Source organism: Lemur catta, chromosome 15, assembly GCF_020740605.2.
Source record: "Lemur catta isolate mLemCat1 chromosome 15, mLemCat1.pri, whole genome shotgun sequence".
Lineage (NCBI taxonomy): Eukaryota > Metazoa > Chordata > Mammalia > Primates > Lemuridae > Lemur > Lemur catta.
In genome coordinates this window covers 34,862,654-34,878,716 of record NC_059142.1, presented here as the reverse complement: position 1 = coordinate 34,878,716, position 16,063 = coordinate 34,862,654, and the positions used below count along the sequence as shown (strand labels likewise).

The 16,063-nt window shown below is 39.9% G+C and overlaps 1 protein-coding gene across 2 annotated transcripts in view; it reads left to right on the top strand.

The window, feature by feature from the left end:
- The first annotated feature begins 1,134 nt into the window (after positions 1-1,134).
- Positions 1,135-16,063, top strand: part of KAT7 (lysine acetyltransferase 7) — a 32,912-nt gene continuing 17,983 nt past the window's right edge. Inside the window, exons 1-5 of one of the 2 annotated variants that reach the window (XM_045526224.1) lie at positions 1,135-1,433; positions 3,949-4,096; positions 7,090-7,266; positions 8,405-8,644; positions 13,165-13,247. In XM_045526224.1, coding sequence (XP_045382180.1) covers positions 1,419-1,433; positions 3,949-4,096; positions 7,090-7,266; positions 8,405-8,644; positions 13,165-13,247 — 663 coding nt within the window. In that variant the 5' untranslated portion in view covers positions 1,135-1,418. The remainder of the gene's footprint in view (positions 1,434-3,948; positions 4,097-7,089; positions 7,267-8,404; positions 8,645-13,164; positions 13,248-16,063) is intronic. The other variant, XM_045526225.1, reaches the window with a different exon arrangement.

The following is a 16,063-nucleotide window of genomic DNA, read 5'->3' as shown; positions in this document are numbered from 1 at the left end:
TATACTAGGCACTAAAAGCTAAATATTAAGTACTAAAAGCTGTCTGTGTCAACACTGGCCCAGGATATCTCCAAGGAGAGTGCTGGAAACTTTAACTCTTCCCAGTTCTCCGTTTAGCACATCAATCAGATGTTTACCTTCCGCTGCTTTGTTCTTTAGCCCGGCTCCTTGGGGGAAATCTCCATCTTAATTGGCCACAGGTTGAAACTGGGGGTCCAGGATCCCAACTTAATCACCAAGCTTGCCTGGATTCCACCCAGGCTCTAGGCCAATACTTCATCCTCTCAAGACTTTTCCTCCAGGAGGGTTAAATTCTCCTAGCCTTGCTCTCCATTTTCCAGCCTTTATTTATGACTCTTCCACCAACTACTCCTTCCTAGGCCTTCTCATTATTATTTAAATATTCATTCCTTTTTGGGCACCAGCTTCACTAAAAATATTCCTTTCTCTTCCTCCCCTAACGATTGACTCATACATCTGGAGGTCATGTGGGCTAAATGGGGTTCTCTGGAACAGCATCTCCACATCCAAAGTCACATTTTTCACCCCCGGCCACCCAGTGATCTCAAACCCAAACACAGTGGGGAAAGGAAGTCGGCGCTCACCGCAGAGCTAAATTGGGAATTTTTGGAGCTACAGCTCCTGGAAAACGGTTTTGCCTCCTCCTGCGACGTGAACGACTAACTTATTTGCTGTTCGCTAAAGACAAGGACAATGTCTCCTCTAATAGGAAACTTCCTGAGGACGGACACTACCCTTTCGTTCCTTTTTCAAGCCCCCATTCCCACTCCTTTGAGACACAAGATGGCTCTTAACAAAGTTTCTTATGCAAAATATCCCTTCACAACTTTGAGTTTATATGATAAACGGAAACGTCTTTTAGTCAATAAGGCAACGGAAGGGTTAAATTTCAGCAACCTGATGGATTCTGGGGGTTTCCTTTTCATCCACTTCAGAAAACGACCAGGAAGAGAAATTTTGCCCAAGATAAAGATGAGAACCGTTTACTTCGACTGTCAGGCTTCTGCCCCAAACAAGAATGGCTACCCACGCCCACAAAGGGTGCAACTCACCTAACTAAAAATGGCAGGCCCCGGTTCCCACTATTGGAGTCATTTTTTTCTGCCCAACTCCAAAATGGCGCCCACTAGCTTCACCAAAAGGGAGCGAACCTCCCACAACCCTCTCCGGCCCGTAACGTCATGTGACGCGAGACCCAGCCGGAAGTGAAGGAAAAAGCGCTTGAGCCCGCGGCGCCTGCGCAGAACGCTCTAGACGCTGAGAGGCAGGAGGCACTTGGGATCGTCCGCAGGATTGGGACTGCTACAGAGGCCGCCACGGAGCCCGCCGGAGCCACCGTTCCTCCTGCTGCTGCCGCCGCTGCCCGAATCGGAACCGTCGGGCCGCAGCCGCCGGCAATGCCGCGGAGGAAGGTAAGAAACGGGAGAGGAGGGATGGCGGGTTTCTAAGGACAGTCGATTGAGCAGAGTGACGCAGTTGGCCACGCCTTACAGCCGTTGGGTTCCAACTTCCCGCTCCCCCGAACCTAGCTCAGCCACCCTGTCTTCTATACATACCCTACAGAAAAATGCGGGCCCGACCCTGGCCTCGGCCTATGCTTGCAACTATTCCCGCCCTCTGCTTGCCTGGATCGTAGGCGTTCTTACTGCTAATTGGTCGCTGAAGCGTCTAGAAGCGTATTGATTGGCTGGTGACGCCGCCTATTTGGGCCCAACGGTCACCTCCCCGCGTGCGGGGGCGGTGTCTGGGCCGGCCCTAGCGCTTTCCAACTGGCTGGAGAGAACGATCCCTCCTCTCTTGATTGGCCGGGCTTGGCAGTCTGTCCCGCGGGGGCGCGGTTTAGCTGGACCTCGATTGGGCGGCACGAATCCCCGCCTTTCCGGGTGGGGATGCCGATAGGTGCACAGGCGGAGTTTTGGAGGCCGCCTTCCTTTCCAGGTGGGGGGCACAACAAAGCGGAGGGAGGACTGGGTGGTGGAAAGCCAGCGCCCACTCCCAAGGGATCCCCCTCAGGCCTTTTGCATCTAAGCCGTAATCTTTCCTTATTTGCTTAGCGCAACAACGCTTAGAAAATGCAGTTCGTAGAAGTCAAAAACTTTCTAGAATTAGGGGATTTGTGAGATGATTTAGGAATGTCTCTGTCTCTTCTTTTTACAACTGTGCAAATGAAGGACTCATTCGTGGCCCTAGGCCACTCGATTAGGCGATGGCAGAGCTGGAACTACGGAACAAATCTAAATCAACTCAGAACAAATCTAATTCAATTAAACAGATGCTTATTGACTACTTGCTACATGGTGGTTGCTGGAGATCCAGTAATTAGACATAATCCCTGGCTTAAAGGTATCATAGTCTGATGGGGGGGAAACAGACATATAAACAGCTGTAGAAGGATTTAGTAAATTCTTTACTCAGAGACATATACAAAGTGTTATAGGAGGGAGATGAGAGAGCAATTAAATCTGCTTTGGAGTAATATAGGAGGTAGATTGGTGCAGAGAAGAGCTGAGTCCCACGTTCAAGCCAGGAAGGGATGGTCACAGGTCAAGGATTCAAATAACTGGGTAATTGGACTATAGTAGTGATCTTTAAGATTCCCGCTTCATCCTGGTGATTTTCTGTGACTCTTTCTAGGGCCTCCGCTCATTTCTGGGCAGGTTACCTTTTGAGATATTTGGACCAGAATACCATCTGGGTAGTATTCTTCCTTATTTCTGTAGAAATCTTTCTCTTCGCAGAGGCTTTCCAAGTTAAAAATTTATGCTTTTTACTGTCTCCTAAAATGACCTACGTTGGTAGGTAGTATTTACGTTAAGATCACCAAATGTAGGAATAATATTGGTACCTTGGAATAGGTGTGTTGTCCCCTTTCTCCATTTCCCAAATACAAAGAATCCTCAAAAACGTAAGTTTTTTAGTAACTTGTTTGGTGGCAAACCTGTTTTAAAATGTCTTGAAACTACTTATGGTTTTTGTATGTCATTATATCTTGCTGCAGAAGTATTACTGTGCTTGATTATGGGGTGTTATTTGTAGGCTATATGCAAAGTATTCTCTTACTAAAAATCTAAAAAAAATTATGAATTCCAAACATGACTGGCCCTAGGGTTTTAAATATAGGATCAGTAGTTTTAAGCTATTGTTTTAGCAAATACTCTTCCCTTTCTGGCTTGGTAAAGGGTATAGTGTTAAGGCCCAATTGATAAGAGTTACCTTTATGACGAATCATTCCTCCGGAGGCTAATAATTGATGAATAATTATTAATTGAAGAGATTTTGAAAAAATTGTTTTTGAATACCCATCAGTCTTTATGTGCAAGCTTCCTTTTTAGCACTTTAGGCATTCATGTGGAGAAACTTCAGATAGATGGCATAAGAAAAAGAATTTTTATCTTTTTCTGCTTACGTTCTTTTGGGATCTGAGTTGTGGACCATGATATTTTGAAATAGTGCATGTTTTTTTTTAAGATGTGATAGCTGTGTAAGTTCGTGGAAACTTACAACAAAAGCTTCCCTAAAGTTAAATGGGGCCTAGCACCAACATTTTTCTTACTATATTGGACTTTTATTTATTTATTTATTTATTTATTTATTGGCATAATTGTGTCAGCCAGATCGTTTTGAGTTGGGTACTTTTATTTCCAGTTTGTGGTAATAATCTGTAAGTGAACTTGTTTTAGACTTAGTGATAATACAGTAAGAATTTTCTTCATTTATTTAACAAAGTTGCCTTATTTGTAAGTTGTTCATTTAAGTGTCCTGAATAAAGGGAAGTTGCCTCTAGGCAGGGAGGGGAAATTCATGTGGAATCCTTTCTTAGGTTTGAACTTGGTGTTCCCAGCATCACGGTTTGTTTTGTTTACAGTGTTAATGCAAACCCACAGAGTAAATGCTTCCGTGCTAATGTCTGGATCTGTGGTATTACAGAGGAATGCAGGCAGTAGTTCAGATGGAACCGAAGATTCCGATTTTTCTACAGATCTCGAGCACACAGACAGTTCAGAGAGCGATGGCACATCCCGACGATCTGCCCGAGTCACCCGCTCCTCAGCCAGGCTAAGCCAGAGTTCTCAAGGTAAAAGTCTTCATTCTTCCTGACCACTGGTCACAGCTGACTAGCTAGAGATCATGTTGTGCTGGTTAATGTGGAAACAGGTGCCTTGGCTTGATGTAGTACACCTGATGACTGGTAAAATGCAGGGCAAATGCAGAAGTAGCAGGTCTTTAACAGTGCTTAGATTGAAAGGAACTATGGCTGCTACAATGGATGTGAGACACATGTATGTCTTGAGTTATTTGATTTTTTTTTCCAGCTTACAGTGTTCCCATCAGTAAAATGGGAAAATCTCTTCACTTTCTGTTAGAATGGTTTAGGCTTAGGGACTTGAAGTACAGACAGGAGCTGACTTAGCATTGTTCAACTTAATGACTTTACCATGGTGCTAAAGCAGGATGCGTTCGGTAGAAACCATACTTTGAATTTTGATCATTTCCTGGGCTGGTGATATGCTGCACAATATTCTCTTGTGTTGCTGGCCAGCAGCAATGAGCCACAGTTCAGTCAGCCACATGATCATGAGGATAAACAACCAATATTCTACAGTGTACTGTGTTTAATAAATTACATGGGGAAGCCAACACTTTATTACAAAATAGGCTCTGTGTTAGATAATTTTGCCCAGCTGTATTCTAATGCAAGTGTTGTGAACATGCTTAAGGTAGGCTAGACTAAGCTATGATGTACAGTTGGTTAGGTGTATGAAATGCATTTTCAACATATGATATTTTCAACTTACAATGGGTTTATCAAGACATAACCCCATGTAAGTCAAGGAGCATCTGTAGTCTCTCAAATTTGTTATTGGAGGAGGCCCAGTACTTCTAAAACCATGTTTAATTCTGGAATATAATCCAATACATGTGTGATAGATATAAATAGTTGTATCCAAATACCAGCGTGTAAATACCCAGAATTTTGCTTTGCTAGTAAAAAATTGAGCTTCTTGGATTTGGAAGGTAGTTTGAAGGTTCTTTAGTGCATTTAGCCATCTGGGATTAGCTTAGGAGGAGGATACCCTTGATCCCTTCTGGCTCTGCTCTGGGATTCCCTGGGGAGGAAAGAAGATTGCATTTAATACACAAAGCTGATGATCAATAGGTGATAATAGATTAAGGGGAAAAATTTTATGTTTTGGCACTTAAATAGTGTTGATTTGGTTATTGCTATATGAGCATATTGCAAAATGAGAGAAAAATACCAGTTTTCAAGCAAGAGAGAATATTCTCCTTAACAACTGTTCCTAACTTTATTTTTGAATTTAAGATTTCAGCCTAAGTATAGCTATTGTTTCTTGGTTTCTCAGCCTTCACGTTTATACCACAATGGGATTATTGCTAAATGGCTACTGTAATTTAGGCACTGTGCTATGTCCTGGGAACCATGATAGAAAAATCATAGTTCCTGCCCTCAAGGATCGTACAGTTTAATGTGAGATATAGGTATGTAAATTGGTGATGGAAATACAGTGTGGCAAGGGCTGTGAGAGAAGTTTGCATAGAGTACTGTGGAAGCCCAGAGGTGGGGCAGCCAACTTAGGGCAACTCTCCTAGAATGAAGTCTTAAAGAATCTAATAGTAATTTACAAGTTGAAAGATGGGAACATGTTATTTTAGGCAGGGAACACTATATGTAATGGAAGGAGCATCATGTGCTTAGAAAGCATAACTGGCCATGCTCTGGACACCTGAAAGTTGTAAATATTCAAAATAGCTAGGAGATGCATGAGCTCTGGGGCTCTTTCTATTTATTATACTTTATAACCACAGAGTTGCACAACCCCTGAGGGCACCATTCACAGTGTCATCTATGTAAGGTAGCCTTCTGTAGAGCGAAATGTAGACAGCATAGACTCCACCTCTGGAGGTGTACAAACTATTAACCTTGCTGTGTGCTAACTTTTCTCACCTAAAAGTTTAAGAATTTCAGTTTTCTTCTTTAGAGAACCTGTAAGATTTACATGTTATCTTAGGATTTTTTGTTGTTTACAGTATACTTCAGAGAGGATTTTGAATGTTCTCACTGCAAAGAAAAGACAAGTGTTTGAGGTGATGGATACTGTAATTACCCTGATTTCATGACATATACATGTACCAGAATATCACACTGTACCCCATAAATATGTACAATTATGTGTCAGTTAAAACAAAACTAAAATGTATGTATTTATCCAAAAATATGCTTTAATTTAAGCTTTGAATTTGTTTTACTTCCTTGAAGTATCATCAGGTTGGAGATAGAAAGGGGCTGCTGAGTGCCTCAGAGTAGATTGTTTTGCCGTCCGAAGACCTTAAAAAGCTATATTCTTGCCTTGCCTTTATGAATCTATTATCATTTTGCTTTAGAGTATCAGAGAGGGTCATTGGAAAAAAAAATAGACCCCTTAAGAAAAGAAATAGTTGTATAATGTTATACAGGGTGTCCCAAAAGTCGCCATACATAGGGAAAATGGGAAATTGTAGCTAAGTGTACTTTTATTTACAAAATATTCATTACGAAATTTTTCCTTTGTGTAGAGACTTTTGGGACACCCTGTACATTTAGTAGGAGAATATCTGTTTTATGGAAGGTTGAGTAAGGGAAGAAAGAGGATATAGCTAGTACTTTATAAAGCACTATGTGCTAGGGGTCTTGGTAAGTGCTTTACATGCATACCTATTACTCACCACAAACTTATGAGGAATGTGCTACTAGTATTTTTCCTTTTTTATAGGTCAGAAAACAGACTTGGAGAAAATAACTTGCCCAAGATGCCACAACTATTTGGTATGGCGGAGTGGAATTGAATCAAGTTCAGTCTTGACTCCAGAACCTAAGCTATTAGTACTATACTATATTGCATCTCTATACCTGAGCTAGGCTCTTCTGCTTATGTTCTATTCAATAAAATAGATATTTTAAGGATTTGTTGGATTTTGTGAAAGAAGAGGAGGAGCTACATTCTAATAAATTATATAGATGAGACATAAAATATTTCTTTCTTTTTTCTTTTTTTTTAAAATTGGGATCAGATTCCAGCCCTGTTCGAAATTTACAATCTTTTGGCACTGAGGAGCCTGCTTATTCTACCAGAAGAGTGACCCGTAGTCAGCAGCAGCCTACCCCAGTGACACCGAAAAAATACCCACTTCGGCAGACTCGTTCATCTGGCTCAGAAACCGAGCAAGTGGTTGATTTTTCAGATAGAGGTGAGTGGGTATGGTATGTCTTGGACCCATTACAGAGGATCTGGTTAATTTCTTTTTAAGGAAGACTTGGGGCCACTGCAGATAGATACCTAATAATACTTCAGCTGGATGTATGCTGTTTGCCGAGTTCCTTTCTGAATACAGTTTGATGCTAGAGTATTCTTGAGGTCCCAAGTAGTTGGTGTATAATAGATTGGACCTGTAATAGGAAAAAGAGACTGGGGCCTTCTCAACCACAGATAGCTTGAACTAGGTTTTCTTCTGGCAATGCTTGTCAGTCCATTTATCTCTGGTTTTCTGAGTGGGAGTGACCTTCAGTGATGGGGCATGTTAAGCTTTTGAGATTGTGATTTAACAGCCCAAATCAGGGGCCTTAGAGCAGAGGTTACAGACTGCTGAGCTGCTTCTAGGCTGTCCCCATGGTCGGTTGGTTTGCTTGCACAGTGTTAAAATTTTTTCAATTTGTTGCCAATATTTGAAAATACAGAGATTTCATATAAAAACTAGGATTAATAGTTTGTTTTAAACAATGGAAAGATCTGGGAACATTGGGTGGCCATTCACCCATAGTAATAATTGGCTGGAGCTGAATAGTAGTTGTCCCCTTTAGATGGACAATGAGATGTCTATTTGGCCTTGCCTAGCCCCTGTAGGCATTTGGTTTGCAACCCCTGATTTAGAGTCTGGAATTTCAAGATTGGATTGTTAGACTACCAGCAAGCTAACTCAAGAGTCTAAGTCCAACCACTTTCTCACACCAAGTCTGTTCGGTGTCATCCAGAAATACAACCATTTTCATTTATCTTCTGTATCTCCTGCAAGGGAAGTGGAATGGTAATGATTTTAGAATTTATTCCCCTCCAGATTTGATTACCTGTGATGAGGAGCTCAGGAAAAATAAGTGTTATATATTAGGTAAACCCCAAATTTAATTTTAATCAGAATTTAAAGTTACACAGAAGGAATGGTTTTAGTGTCTCTTCATTTTTTCATTTTCCATTTATCCTTATAGTAGATGAGTAGCTAAAAGTTACTGGTTAAATCATAGAGGATCTAGGAAGCCCATAAACTCTCTGAATAGTAAACTTTTGAATAAATGAACCCCATTCATAAGTTCTACCAATTGCTTTTGCTTTAGAAACTAAAAATACAGCTGATCATGATGAATCACCACCTCGAACTCCAACTGGAAATGCACCTTCTTCTGAGTCTGACATAGACATCTCCAGTCCCAACGTGTCTCACGATGAGAGCATTGCCAAGGACATGTCCCTCAAGGACTCAGGCAGCGATCTCTCTCATCGCCCCAAGCGCCGTCGCTTCCATGAAAGCTACAATTTCAATATGAAGTGTCCTACACCAGGCTGTAACTCTCTAGGTTAGTGTGCCCAGCTTCATGACTGCCTTTGTTCTGTGGTTCTCTCTCCCTCTGGAATTAGAATCATCCAGAAATGTTTTGTGTTCTGTTGTGATCTGGTCTCTTAGGTTCTTCATGTGCTCAGTAACAATGAGTTGCCCACTTGATTAAAAGCATTTCTCTTTTTGGTTTATTGTCCGTAATAACGTTAATAGATCTGGTTGCAAGGAGATTAACTGTGATTAACCATTCAGTTTATTGAGAGCTTTTCCCAGTGAAAAATTCCCTCCTTTTTGCAGCAAAAACAAAAAAGACAACCAGTATGTCCAAATGTCATTGTATAGCACATAGTATGTGCTCATTGAGGACCAGTAGAGGGTAAGCTAGTGCAGAATAGTGGTTGCATGGCCGTTGCTGTTAAGGAAATGAGAAAACAGATTTCTTATCAAGAGGCTGTGAAACTAGCAAAGTACGCATGAGACCCTGGCCTTCTGTAACTTCAGTAGTTTTAGTCTTGTGGCTTTGTGTACCTAGTATAAACAAGATAAAATATTTCTTGTGAGATAAATATTGTTTTCTTCTGACTTTTACCCCTTACAGAATTACTTTAGGGATTCTTGTAATGATTTGAACCTTATTTGTGCTCGTTTGGTGAGCTGAGGTGCAAATGTTGGGCTTAAGCTTTTGTCTGCGGTCAGAAGGTGCTGCTTGGAAAGTAGGAGACCTTTCACTACTGGGTCTACTTCTCAAATTCAGCCTTTGCATGTGGCCGTCAAGTTCAGAAAAAGGTAGAACAGAGTCAGTTGCTGCTTTGCAGGCCAATAGTACATTTTCTGTAGTATTTGTTAATTTGGATCCTTTCTTAGTTTTAGCAGCAGTTTCTCAGATAATTTCGGTCCATCAAAGTACATAAATAGAGCAAACCCCTGAACTCCATACTAGTCATCATTCAAAGAAGATAATTATTTCAGGCCTGCATCAATTTCCTTGGGATAAATAATGAAAAACTAAGACTTTTTTTTTTTTTTTTTTTTTTTTTTTGAGACAGAGTCTCACTTTGTTGCCCAGGCTAGAGTGAGTGCCATGGCATCAGCCTAGCTCACAGCAACCTCAAACTCCTGGGCTTAAGCGATCCTACTGCCTCCGCCTCCCGAGTAGCTGGAACTACAGGCATGCACCACCATGCCCGGCTAATCTTTTTTTTATATATATATTTTTTTAGTTGTCCAGATAATTTATTTCTATTTTTATTAGTAGAGACGGGGTCTCGCTGAGGCTGGTCTCGAACTCCTGACCTAGAGCGATTCACCCGCCTCGGCCTCCCAGAGGGCTAGGATTACAGGCGTGACCCACCACGCCCGGCCAGAAAAACTAAGACTAGACAATGTATTACACTAGTATAAGAGATGATGGCTAATATGCTTTAAGAGGTTGACGGGATCTGCTTGCCACACAGCAAGGACAGGTACTTTCCTTAGCTTCTGCTAGTCACAAATCGTGATTGCTAAATTGTTAACTTTTATGTGCTATATTTAATCATTCAGCCAATATTTATTGAATATTTGCTATGTGCTGGACACTGGTTTTTGGTTTTTTTTTTTTTTGAAACAGTCTTACTTTGTCACCCTGGGTAGAGTGCAGTGGTGTCATTGTAGCTCACTGCAAGCTGGGCTCAAGCGATCCTCCTGCCTCAGCCCCTCCTGAGTAGCTGGGACTACAGGAATGCGCCAACACACCTGGTTAATTTTTTTTCTATTTTTGGTAGAGATTGGATCTCACTCTTGCTCAGGCTGGTCTCAAGCTCTTGACCTCAAGCAGTCCTCCCACCTCAGCCTGCCAGTGCTAGGATTACAGGTGTGAGCCACTGCACTTGACCTGGACACTGTTTTAAGTTCTGGGGTTGTAGCTGTGAACATGTCAAAGTCCTTGCCCTCATGGAGCTTATAGTCTAGCTGAGGAAGGCAAAGACAGGTAGATACATAATATATCAACTGGAGATAAGTGCTATGAAGGAAAATAAAGCAAGGTGTGCTGAAGGGTAGGAGATTACGTGTGTCTATACACGTACATATGTATGTAGTTATATACGTGTATACGTGGTTGTATACGTAACGTTATCTATGTAGTTGGCGAGGGAAAGCTACTCTGATGTGGTGACATTTGAGCAGAGACTTGCCATTTGAGTGTTTGAGGAAAAGCATTATGGGTAGAGGGAACACCAAGTGCAAAGGCTCTGGGGCAGGAGAATGCTTAACCAGTTTGAGAAACACTTAGGAGCCAATATGCCTGGGGCAGAGTGACCAGAATAGAAAAGAGGAGATAAGGTCAGAATGGGAGCCTGATTGTATTAATTATGCCCAGGACTTAGCCCCTTAATGGAGTAGACCATGGGGTAAATATAAACATGTAGCATCAGAGGAAAGTTTACTTTGACTTTCGTTTTGATGTATTGGAAACTTGAAAAGTGCGGATCTGAGTTTCCAAAATATTCTTGATCCTGTTCCACTCCTTAGGCAAAAAAAAAAAAGTCATTACTTTTTAAAAATAATTTTTTCATAAAATTATTGTGTGTGTGTGAAAAATTCAAAACCCTACAGGAGAGCTCGAAGTGCATAAGTAAAAGTTCTCCTTTATTCATACCCCCCAAACCGTGGCCCCCAATATAAAACTACTGTTGGTAGTTTTTTGTGACTGCTTCTAGTAAGTTTCTGTACATATGTAAGCATACATATATGTACAGACATTTCTTTTTTATTATGCATAAAAGGGAAAATACAATTGGTTGTATATCTTGGATATTTTACGTTATCAGCACTTAGTGATTCATCTTTGTAAAAGATACAGAGAATTTCATTATATTGATAGTTCATTAATTACTTAAATTGTCCCATATTGATTGACATTTAGATAGTTTCTCATTTTTAGCTATTTTGGCCAATAGTGTGATGAATAGCCTTGTCTGTACATATTTTGGTGTCTTTCTAGAAAATGTAGGATAAATTCATAGCAGTGGCATTGCTAGTTTAACAGATCAGCTGTTACCTTTTAAACTTTTAATATAGATGCATTAGAATGGTTTTAATTTATATATTATAAAGTAAGACATGACTTGAATAATTTGCTCAGCAGTTGTGGGATACATAGTAACTAAAAAGCAAGTCTTGCTGTAGTGGTGACACTACATTTTACACCTAGTGTTTGATCACTGAGGGTAGTTTTTTGTGTCCAGGTTAATTATATGGATCTCCAAAATTGCATTTTTAATAATGTAGTCCAAGCACCCTACACCCTGGCCCTGGCAACAGAGTGAGACCCTGTCCCCCCCCGCCCCCCCAAAAAATATATATATTTATATATACAGTCTAAGAGAAATGGCAGCCTGAATGTCGTGAAATAACCACCTCCCCAATACTTGGACTGTGCTTTCCCTTTAAAGGTTACTCTGTAAATCATGTTGTATAAGTTCTAAAATCCCAGTGTTGTCTTCCCCTCAAATTAAATGTCTTTTTTTTTTTTTAATGAAAGGTGAATATTTTTATAGACTTGCAATTCAACTTAGTAACTTACCTTTTTATCTCATTAGCGTTATCTTACCATCCCATTCAGTCTTAGGTGTTTCATAAACCTTTTGGTTGAAAAGATAGATAAAAAGGAAATAATATTCAATTCCCTCTGTTTTCAAAAAACCACATGAGAAAAATGGATGAATGAAAGAGACACCCCTTCAGATAAAACAAGCTTTCTGTATTGTTATTCTTGATGTTTTACCCTCTTATGGCCTTGTATTAACTGCCTGTTTAAAAGTTTGATTTTAGAAGAAGCCTAAATCTTTAAACAAAACCAGTCCTCTCTCCCCAAAAGTAAATATTTAATCTGTTTCAAAATTATCAAAATATGTTCACTTGTGTGATAGAAAGGGCCATTTCCTTCTCCATTTTTCATAAGTTTCTTTTGATTATTGAAAGGAGTTAAATTCAGTTTAGATAGCATTACATAGTAGAAAGGAAAGTACACTTACTTATATGTATGACTTGATTAATTTGGCCTAGGAGAGTTAAATTTCACCAAAAGTACTTAAGTGAGCCCAGAAGTTCAAGGTTGTAGTGAGCTATGATCATGCCACTGTACTCTAGCCTGGGTGACAGAGTGAGACCCTGTCTCTAAAATAAATGAATGAATGAATAAATAAATAAAATATACATTCCACTGAAAGAAAGTGTTACAGCTTGTATTTGTGTGTATTATAAATGTACAACTTTATGTGTTTTGGGATTTCAGAAATACATCATCAGAATCAAGGGAACTATAGTTTATATTGACCATATATAAGTATGTTCAAAGATGGCCAGATCCATCCTGTGGAAGAAAAGAATTTGTGGTGGGTGTGATTTATAGCCGTAACACTTACCTTTGGTGGATTCAGTGTGATCAGACATATATTTGATAAAAATGATAAGGCAAAAAACAGGTTTGTTGTAGAGAAAAATACCACTTTCTAAGCTTGTCTTCTTCTCAAGATTAAGTTTTTTTTCCTTTAACAGGACACCTTACAGGAAAACACGAGAGACATTTCTCCATCTCAGGATGCCCGCTCTATCATAATCTCTCAGCTGATGAATGCAAGGTAATTGTATTCTCATTTATTCAACATGTAATTAATGAGTGCTTACCATTGCCAGGCACTTTGCTAAACACTGGAGATACAGTGGTGAACAACATGAGCAAGACCCTTGTTCTTGCATTTTAGTGGGAGAAACATAAAAAGAATAAAAGAATTATAATATGTAATAAAAGAATTATAATATGTAATAAGTGCTTTGAAAGAAATTAACAAGGAGGTTATCTACAAAATATTTGGAACATCAACCACTAGCACATTGATAATTTCTATTAAAAATTGACTTCAGGCTGGGCGCAGTGGTTCACGCCTGTGATCCTAGCACTCTAGGAGGCCGAGGGAGGAGAATCACTTGAGATTAGGAGTTCAAGACCAGCCTGAGTAAGATTGAGACCCTGTTTCTACTAAAAATAGAAAAAATTAGCTGGGTGTGGTGGCGTGTGCCTGTAGTCCCATGTACTTGGGAAGCGGAGGCAGGAGAATTGCTTGAGCCTAGGAGTTTGGGGTTTGCAGTAAGCTATGATGATGCCACTGCACTCTAGCCCAGGTGAGAGTGGGAGATTCTGTCTCAAAAAAAAAAATTGACTTCAAAGATTGCTAGGGATCTCTTCTGCTAAGGAATAATTTACATGAATATATGTTATCTCAATATTTATGCATTAAGTTCTCTTATAAATCTATGAAGTCATTTTGCTTTTTAAAATTTTTTTGTAATTCTTTTCCTCTTTCTCTGTCATTCCTGCATGATACTTTTCCTTTTTGTTACTCTGAGTCACACTTACTCTTGGCTAATTGTTCTTTTAAATTCTTGAAAAATATAGCCCCTAAATAACCTTTGGGATTTGGGGATAATGTATTTATAAGTGGAAGCTCAGATCTTATTTGGTATGTTTCTGCATGGGTTGCTGCTATGAAGGATGGAACCAAAGAACTAATTATGGGAAAGCAAGAGTTGAAAATATTAATTAAATGGATTGCTTGCATAATAACTGGACAGGTTATCCAAGCTGATTAGACCAAGGTATTATTGTTGCTTTGTTGCTGTTAATTTGTTAAAGAAGCCACGGTCACTATCTGAGCCAGTTTTATTCTTAGAAAAATTAGATTCCCTCACTAACATTAATTCTCCTTGATTCAGGAATTTGTAGACCACAGGGCTGAAAGTTTGTGTTTATCTTTTGGTGGAGTAGTATACTTTGAATGCTTATATGGATTTTAGGTCATGACTCTACTCTTTTATTTTTTTCATTCCAAATCTTTTTATAAGCGAGGCAGTTTTTCTGCTCTGTGTAAGTGGTAAGTCTCCACATCAGTCTGAGGCCAGATCAAAACAAACAGCTCTGCCCACATCTGCATCAGAAACTGACAAGGCCTTAGGTACTTCTGTCTCTGAAAATAACTGATCTCTGCTTTTTGAGAGTTGTCCTCTACGACTTGTCTTTAAATATAACAATTTGATAACTATGGATGGTTTTACATTGAAGTCTTCCTGTGGGGCATGGTGGTGCACGCCTGTAGTCCAGCTGCTCAGGAGACTGAGGTGCAAAGATCACTTCAGCCCAGGAGTTCAAGGTCAGCCTGGGCAACATAGCCAGACCTGGTCTCTTAAAAAAATATTCCTAAGATATAATTTTAAGATTATTGGCTTGTGGCAATATGAACATGTTGTTACCTTAAGCAATTTATTTTAGGAAAAGAAAAATTTCAGTTTGGGGAAGAATATTCTGAAAAAAGAAACATTTCCATCCTGAATTTTTCTTCTTTTGTTCTGTCTTCTCTGTAAGGGGAATTAGGCTCAGTGTAATCCATCTTTACTACTGGAACATGTGCTTTGAAAAGCAGGAAAATTTCTGAAAGATGATTTTTTTTATTACATTTACAATCCCAAATAGATTAATTCCTCGCATTTATTAAAAGCTCTAGTATTTTTAAAGAACCTGCATACACATGATTGCTCTTGTGTTTCCCAGGACACCTCTGTGATCATTGATATTATCACTTTTATTCGCTCATAAGTTTGGCCACATGTGCCAAACGCTCTTACAGATACTTGAGGATTCAGTGGATAAGATAAAATACATTCAGGAGCTTACATTCTTATGGGAAGAGGTAACATAAACCTGTAAATTAGTAAGTAAAGAAGAATTTCATACAGTAATAAATTCCGTGAGGAACAAAAAGACTAAAGACAGAATGACTGTTTTGGGGGTGGAAGGTGTAGGACTGCTTTTCCTAGGGTGGTCAAGGAAGACCTTCCTGAAGAGTTTGCGTTTGCTCTGGGACATGGATGAGAGTAAACTCTTGGGTTTGAAAGACTACGAGTAGGCTGTGTGGCTGCAGCACCACGGGAAATGAGGAAGCAGGATCCAGATCACGAAGGGCCTTGTAGGCCTTGGCACAAAGAGTGTGTTTTCTTCTGATGGTCATTGGAGGCATTTGGAGGGCTTTAGCAGAGACATGATATGATTTCATAAACACTTTTTTTTTAAATGATGGCTTGCTAACATGTGAATGGAGTGTGGAGCAAGAGTTGACACAGGGTAGGGTGACTGGAAGACTGTGAAGAAGTTCAGGCAGTAGTTGGTGTCCTGGACTAGGTTTGTATCAGTGGCGATGCTAAGAATGGGTCGGATTCAGGATATATTTAGAGTTGAGCAACCTGTTAGACTTGCTGATGGGTTTGATGTAAAGTGTGAGAAATGGGAAGAACCAAGGATGACATTCAGGTTTTGGACCTAATCAGCTCTTTAGGCAGTGTAGCCATTTATCGATATCGGGAAGATTTGAGGTGGAACAGATTTGTGAGGGAATGCCAGTTCTGT